Source organism: Pantherophis guttatus, chromosome 2 (genome assembly GCF_059756535.1).
Source record: "Pantherophis guttatus breed Tessera chromosome 2, ASM5975653v1, whole genome shotgun sequence".
NCBI lineage: Eukaryota > Metazoa > Chordata > Lepidosauria > Squamata > Colubridae > Pantherophis > Pantherophis guttatus.
Window position 1 is genome coordinate 91,852,201 of NC_142064.1, and position 8,540 is coordinate 91,860,740.

An 8,540-nucleotide genomic window follows, 5' to 3' on the forward strand; every position below is an offset into this window, starting at 1 on the left:
AACAACCTTGTGAGGTGAGTGAGGCTGAGAGAGAGTGACTGGTCTAAGGTTGCCTAGCTGGTTTTCACAGCTAAGGAGGGTCTAGAACTCAGAGTCTCCCTGTTTCTAGCCTAGTGCCTTAACCACTACACCAAACTATCTCCCAATGTTACTTTTATTATTATTTTTTTTACTTATCTATGATATTGATGCCATATCAATTGTGCAAAATTGTAAGGTATTTCTTGGCTTGACTTGGAGACGTATAAATAATTACAAGAATGTTCTCAGTCAATGCTTGGTGTACTAACTATATGTTTTGAGAACTTTCTTCCAGCTCACGTATACATTATCACAAGGGTGAAATCCAGCAGGTTCTGACAGGTTCTAGAGAACCGGTAGCTGAAATTTTGAGTAGTTCGGAGAACTGGCAAATACCATCTCTGACTGGCCCCAGAGTGGGGTGGGAATGGAGTTTTTGCAATATCCTTCCCCAAGGAGTGGGGAGGGAATGGACATTTTGCAGTATCCTTCCCCTGGAGTGGGATGGGAATGGAGATTTTGCAATATCCTTCCCCTGCCACGCCCACCAACCCACACCCACCAAGCCATGTCCACAGAACCGGTAGTAAGAAAAATTGGATTTCACCACTGCTGTATCAGCTTTTTCCAACACTGGCTTCCACTTCTGTTGGTGTATTCTATCCATGATTCTAGAATTGTAGTCCAACATGTTTTGAAGTTGCCAGGTTGAGGAAGTCAGAAGCATGCTAACTGCGGTTGCTACAGGTTTGCAACTTTTCATAGGCCCTTCTGGGAGTTTTAGTTCCCGGCATATGCCATAGCTAAAAGCTGAAATTCAAGTTCCCCCCACTCATCTGCATCTTAAGCACAAACACAAGGGGAACAGAGCTGGTCTTAGACCCCGATGGCAGCTTCTAAGCAGTCAATATATTTGCAAGGTGTAATTCTGTGACAATATCAAAGGAGAGTATACACCATCAAGAACGGCTTCCCTGAATTATCTATTCCCCAGCTTCACTGCAGTCGACAAGGGCCAGATACTATATAAGATTCATTTTCAAAGAAGCTGTATTTGTTCTTTTTTTCATGTATCCCAGAGAAGTGTATTTTAGACCCTCTGCCTGGTATTATGAAATTAAATTTTGAACTGAATTTGAATCACAAAGCACAATGCGATTTCCTCCTCAGTTGACCTTATACTTCTAGGGGTAGGTCTGTCTTGAGAGATGGAAACGGAGTTCCTCATTGCGTTAAGCTTTCCTTTATTTGGATTGACTAGATTTGTTTAGCACACTGTTTTTTGGTAAAGATTACCCAATGAGGCTCTCCTAATCTCATACTAGATATTGTTTTTCCTTCCACAACAGTATTGCTCCAGGGCCCTTGCTCTTAACAGGATCGGGTTGGCATAACCCTTCAAATAGACACCGGACAATCAAATGTTTTTGTGGCGAGTGTATAGGTGCATTTGGCTGCAATTCTATAAGGCTGTCTTAAACTTAACAACAACAACAAAAAGGAAATATTATACCAACTTCTCCATAAGATGATTATAATGACATTAATTTAAGATTAGGGTGCTCCTCCCTTCAAATAATCTCCTCTTTAAATCTGTCACTACATACCCTCCTTTGGCATAGCTTTTTGATGACTTACGACTTGCCTAGCCATGTTGCAATTAAGTTTGACAAGTACTACCAGTAAATTCTATCAGTACTTCAGTGTTCCCCAGTCTGATGCTTTCCAGCTCTTGGAGGACTAGTACTGTTAAAAAGTTTCACTGATGTGGTCCTGGTAGCTTTAGTCTCAACATACTTGGAAAACTCCAGATTAAGATCAACGAGCTTTCACACTCATACTGATTTTGCTCTTAGAAGCTGAAACAGACTGAAGGTTGTTTGGTGATTATGAAGGATGGCTTAATGAAAACCACTATTGTGAAATAGACAACTAAGTTTAGTAAAGTCTTAGTTAGTATACATAAATGGCATCTTTCTGTATATATTATTTGGAATGTTATATATAGCTCTGATTGCTGCAACTCTTATTAAGATTATTGTACAACTGGGCATAGTACAGAAAAATGGTTGAGAACAGATACAGGGAAATAATTTGTATACATATACCTTTCAGCAATTTTGAATTTTTCTACATGATCACTACAGTATGATAAATTGTTCTTTCCATATTCAAACATCTCCAACATTTATTATATGATTTATTTTTACAATTATGGAAGGAGTTATGTGCCATCTGTAAAACATTTTGTTCCAATTGCCTGCTTGTCATATTTTAATAGCAATCTATATATATATCTTGATAGGTGATCTTGATCCTGTACATATGTTTCAAATTCTGTCATTTATCTTAAAAACCTTCTTTTCTTGATGCAGCTTTTTATTTTTCCAGCAGTTTGTAAACATGCCAGTGATGGTAAATTTTTCCCTTTGCTAAATAATTTTTGCCAGATTTTTAGTTTGTTTCTACAGTCTAGATGCACCATAACAACATACATAATTACACTTGTCTTACAGTAATTGTCTCCAGAACTATACCACTGAATGGGGAAGAAGGGTACCAATGAGTCTTAATTGTGATGGTTGTATAACACTTCATTACCAGGAGTGTAATGCCACAGGCTGCTGGGACAAGAAGTGTGAAGGTGCTATTGCTGTCATGCTACACTGTGATGTTCCCACAAATACAGGAACAGAATGTTGGATCGACCTGATTCAATATAGCCTTAAGTAATTAAATTATGTATCCTGAATACAATGTAAAATTTCTGTAGAATACCGTAGGTATTTCCAATGGATACAAACTGAGAGCTTCCTTTCTTTGATTCTATTATGAACCTACTGGATCATTTCATATCAACTCTCACTTATCTCTACTTCCCATTTGTAACATTACACTAACACCAACCTCTCCTCACCTGCAACATCTAACTAACGTTAAAAACTGCTGTTGGGGTTGTACATTTTGACTGAACCAAAACAGAGTGCAGGAATCATGGGTTGCATCAGCGTACTTGGCAGAACCGCATGAATTGTGAAAGTGGGTCAATACATGAGAGTACATGTGGCCGAAACATCAGTAAACAAGTCTCTAAAGAGTGAGCACATTTGGGACAGGTAGAATATACCATTAGAGTTAGAAAAGGAAAGTGGCAGGGGAGAAAAGAATGGATTGTCCTGTTGGGAATGACTATTAGAACCCAGAAGTGGAACTTTCCTTTATGGAAAAGAAACATTTTGCTGCAGATCATATTTTTGCAGTAACAGTACTGAATTTACAAAGTTACCATAAGGACCAAAAAAAAAAAAAGACTTATGTACTGTATGAGACAAGTGGTCTAAATGCTGAATATTAGTACAAATTAATTTAAGTGATACAAAGCATGTATTCCACTGTTCTCCCCATCCCTCTCTCCTGCAATTTTCCGAGTGTTATTCATTCATTTGGCACGCTAGCTGATCTGAGCTGTCATATGATATAGTACTCTACAACAGGCTGTCGCCAACCAAATTGCAACCATATGTCTTGCTGTACAGTAAAGTTTCCAGATCAGCTTGCCACAGTTCTCTCCGTGCGGGTGGCTAATTCACAGCTGGAGGCTAGCAGCAGGATTTGTAAACCAAGATAGAGGCAGACTCCACCCTAGGTTTGAAAACTTTGCCCTGCAGCCAGAGTACACAGTACACAACTGCTACGTTCTTCTTGCCCATATTCCGCATGAAGAGTTCTGGAGGTCCTTTTACAGAAGTCATAAAAAGAAAATCAAACACTGCAAGTATTGTAATATATCAGGGGGAAAAAAGGAAAAGCTACTTCATATCCTCTTGTTATTTTTTGATAGTTCATCTCAGAGGTGGGTTTCAGCAGGTTCTGATCGGTTCTGGAGAACTGGTAGCAGAAATTTTGAGTAGTTCGGAGAACCGATAGTAAAAATTCTGACTGGCCCTGCCCCCATCTATTCTCTGCCTCTCAAGTTCCAGCTGATCGGGAGGAAATGGAGATTTTGCAGTAACCTTCCCCTGGACTGGGGACAGAATGGAGATTTTACAGTATCCTTCCCCTGCCACGCCCACCAAGCCATGCCAACCAAGCCATGCCCACAGAACCAGTATTCATAATCATGCAGGACTAGCTTGTTGGATCTTGATCTTATCCATCAGGTCACTCCTTATATTAACTAAAAGATCTCAAATCAAAATTAACAACATGGCTTGTTGAATAAGACACAAGTAAGATACTCATTAAATTTTATTTATTCACACATTACACTAAGGCATGAAATATGATGGACAATCCATAAAACCAAGGTTTATGTGAGCTATGATAAAACCAAGCAAGTTGGATCCTAACTTAGGCTAATATCAACCCAAATCACAGATTTGTTACATAGCATAATTCAGGAGTAGCTAACTAAGATTAGTTCATTTACCGTATATAATGTGCTTAATAGAGCAAGTTTGGTGTAGTGGTTAAGGCACTAGAAACTGGGTGATTGTGAATTCTAGTCCTGCCTTAGGCACAAAGCCAACTGGGTGACTTTGGATCAGTCTCTCTCTCTTAGCCCTAGGAAGGAGGCAATGGCAAACTACTTCTGAAATTTTGCCAAGAGAATTACAGGGCAATCTAGTCTAGGCAATCGCCAGGAATCAACAATTACTTGAAGACACCTATTGTCAAGCATGGGAAAATCAGGAAATCCAGGTAGTTCAAAAGAATATAAAGGTTTATTGCAAGCTTAGGCTGTTTACAAGAATCTGAACTACTGATGATCAAAGCAAATACGGTAGGTGATAGATAAGGTAATGGAATTCAAGTGGGACTAGGCTTAGATCTCTTGTGGGTATGAAGGAACTCGAGACTAATGATATGTTTTGACCACTCCCTTGGGATCAGCCTGGTCATTTCCTACACATATACACACAAACATATTAATACACACAAAACATGTTTAATGATTGGTCATATACCATAATAAAAATTAATTTATTCATATAACTCAGGAGTAATAATTTTCCAATGGTTACAGATACTAGAAGACAACTGTCGGCTACAGTATTGTTTAAAATGTATAGGTATGAGCTCTAAATGTTTCTAAGTTTGTAGATTTACAACATAATGCATCCTACATTATGGGATGTTAACAGATATACAATTGTAAATTCTTAATATCTGGATAACTGAAAGCCAGGACAATAGCTTTAATATTTCACTTTTTTTTAAAAAAAACTCTGTAAATGAAATATTAAAATAACATTCACTTTATGTGACTCATGTTGGATTTATATTCCTAAAATTTAGTTGTAGCTTATGGCATAAGCATGCTCTACAACCTCATTAAATGTGATTTATACAATAAACCGTGGATAAACCATTTCTACATTTAACTTATCTGTTTCTATCCTTACCACCATTTCTTGGAATAATATGCCTGGCAAACAAATCCTGAAAGTTATTTTTATGAAAAAAAGAAGGCCTCTATGAAAAGACAGTCTCTTGATATGCCAGAAAACAATAAGTATCTACCCATCTTCTATTTAAAACCACAAGATTTCCAATTTGTTGTCATGATTTTAAGATCTTGATTTTCTCGACAGACTCCTTCAGCCACATAGGCTCTTCTCAGTAATTTCCCGATTGCTCATTTGTTTTTTCTTCTTCTGTAAATCTGATTAGAAAATTTCAATTACCAGTAACTTAAAAGAAACTTCCAATGATATCTGGAGAAAAATTGGAGTGTTTATATGGGATGGGGGGAGGGAAGGAAGTCATATATATTCTTGCATCCTGTTTCCTACTGTGCCAAAGCAGTCCAAAAGCAAGAATCTGATCAAGATTCTCTCCTCCTTCAGCAGCTGGTATGCAGAGGGAGTAAGAGAAAGCACAACTATTGGGAAAAACTGGACATGCACACGTGGCCCAGATTAATCTGTTTTGTGCTCAGAGGCTGGATTCCACTTAAGTGTGAGTCACACTTGAATCAACAAACTGATGACTTTCTCGGTATGTCGTGTACTGGGCTTGCAAAATGCAGGAACACACATCCAAGTCTGTCTTAAAATCTTTTTTAGATTTATGAGAAAAAGCTAAACAAGGCATCCTAGTCAAGGAAAAGTGAAGGATTGAACCTGCAATTCTTCCTGGACAAGGCAATTCTACATCTTTTATTGCCTGGGGCAGAAATGTCATACGAAACCTGGCTTCATTATAATGATCCAAAAAGAGGGTCACTTTATACTTTAAGAGAGGCGGTTTTCTTGCAGATGGTGTACTATTTCCAAGCAAGTCTAAGAAAACAAGCCACTTCCTTTGTTCCTCATTAAAAAAAAAATGTAATTGAATTCAAGCCTTGTCAAAAGTATGCTAGAATAATTTCTAGTGAAACTAACTCTAGGTTATTTGCATATATATATCCCTAAATAGTTATGTTGTGCTCTTTAATAGGCTTTGATACTGTGTGCCTCTGACAGTTCATGGAACTTTGTTTGGTTCCATTCAAATCAGTGGGATATAAAAAGGCTTAATGTATTTATTTCCCACTTGTTAACAGGATCCAGCCTCAATTCAATTCTCACAAATCACTTACAGTCTTACACGCAGGACAAGCACACCCACGGCTGCCTTCTCCAACCCGGTGCACTCCAGACAAGTGCAACGTGGCTTCCATAATCCCACCTGGTGGAACATTTGGGGAAGTTGAGTGCGTGTGTGTGTGCGTGTGTGTGTGCGTGTGTTGTAGTGCAGCCCTTTTGCAAGGTTCTAGTCGGGGGAAAGAAGGCTGTACAGAATTGCAGCCACAACGTGTAGTTAGTTGAATACACCCCTTACTCCTTTGAGTAAGCTCCTGTCTAGGGGACGCTATCCCGAGAATTAGTTCCTTCACCCTGTATTTTGCTTCGTGGGGGTGGGGGGTGGGTGGGTGTTGTGTTGTTCCCTTTAAAAGGAAGGAAAAGGGAAACTTTCCCTTTCCCTCCTTTTAAATAAGTCCACGCAGGTACTCCATCCACGGATCCCAAAACTTCCTTGCCACGCGGGCGTCTCTTTTTCCTAAAACAGCAGAGATACTCGAGCCTCGGACCCGCAGGCAACTCGCCCGATCCTTTTCGTCGACAAAGAGAAGGGCACCATTGCTATAAGCAGCCCTTCCCGAAAAGCCAAACTCGGGAGTGTCTTAAGGCCGCGGCGGCAGCAAAGGTGAGAACTCCGCTCGGCTTCGGTTCCATGCAAGCCTCGCTTGACTCCGGGCAGGAAACATTTCCTCTCACGGCTTCGCTGCTCCTCAGTGCTCATGTGCAGGCCCTCGAAGGGAAGGCGGCCGAGGGAAAGGTTTCGCACATGCTCAGAAGGGTCGAGTCGCCGTCCCTCCGGGCTGGGGCGGCTGGCAGCGTCAAGCGAGGCGGCCGCTTCGGGAGCGGATGCCCCCCTCGCGTTGTCATGCCGACTCCTCGCCGCTGCCATCCTTCAAGCCCGTGTGAGAGAGCTGCTGCTGGCGGCGGCAGCGGCGGCGGCGGCTGAAGCAAATGCCGGAGGAGCCCCCAGTCAAGTCCTCAGCCTCGGCTGCCGCCGCTCTGAGCGGCGCTTCGCGGCTTCTGCTTCTCTAACAAAAGGATTCGGCGGCAGAAAGGTGGGAGAAGCAGGACGCCGCGCGCGGGGCTGCCAGAGGCAGAAGCAGCAGCAGCAGCAGCAGCAGCAGCAGCAACCCCCGGGCATCCCACCCTCCTCGGACTATTGTTGCAGCGGGGGAGAGGAAAAGGGTGGGTGGGTTTGTCCGGGAGATGGAAGATGGAAGAAAGCGACGATGGGGTAAGGAAAATAAAAACAAAAACAAAAAAACTCGCCTCCTCCTCCTCTTCCTCCTCCTCCTTCTCTTTCTCCCCTGTGCCTTATGCCTTCTCCCCGCTTGGCTTTGTCACCCGAGATGCCCCCGTGGCTCGTTGCTTCTGCCCATCCACGCTGCCCAGGTGTCAAGCCGCTTCAATGCCACGGACCCCACCCCAAGAATCGGTGTCGTCCTCCCCCCTCCCTCGCCCGCCCCGTGCCCGTGGGCAAATGAATGGGAGACAAAGACGGAGCCGGCGCTGCCCTTTGCCGGCTTTGCAAGAATTAGGTTTCTTCGCTGTCCTGGTGGAAGCTCCCCCTCCCCTTCCCCCCCCATTTTAAGCAGATTTATGACTTTTGGGTGGAGGGTGGCGGCGGTGGGGAAGGGATACCCAAGCCTGGCTGTAAGAGTGAACCCGATCTAAGGTGGAGGGACCCGGCTTCGGATTCCGCTCAGATGTGACTTGGCTCAGATGTGCACGAAGTTAACTCGCTTCCCCTTTTAGACTCGTCTACCTGGTAGGGTTGTTGTGAAGGGTAGAATGGTGGGAGGACGAGTCAGGATGGTTCCATCTGAGTTTCCTTTTTATAATCATGTAATGAACATATCCTTCCAGCTTTGTAGTTCAGCCCTGGATTTAGAAACCTTGGATTATTATTTTTTTTCCTGTAGAACTCATTACATGTTTCTTCTTCCTTTCTCC

At 42.2% G+C, this 8,540-nt stretch overlaps 1 protein-coding gene across 1 annotated transcript in view; it reads left to right on the forward strand.

The window, feature by feature from the left end:
* Positions 1-6,734: 6,734 nt before the first annotated feature.
* LOC117661630 (PH and SEC7 domain-containing protein 3) overlaps positions 6,735-8,540 on the forward strand; it is a 184,122-nt gene continuing 182,316 nt past the window's right edge. Inside the window, exon 1 of the mRNA XM_034410671.3 lies at positions 6,735-7,821. Coding sequence (XP_034266562.2) covers positions 7,801-7,821 — 21 coding nt within the window. The 5' untranslated portion in view covers positions 6,735-7,800. The remainder of the gene's footprint in view (positions 7,822-8,540) is intronic.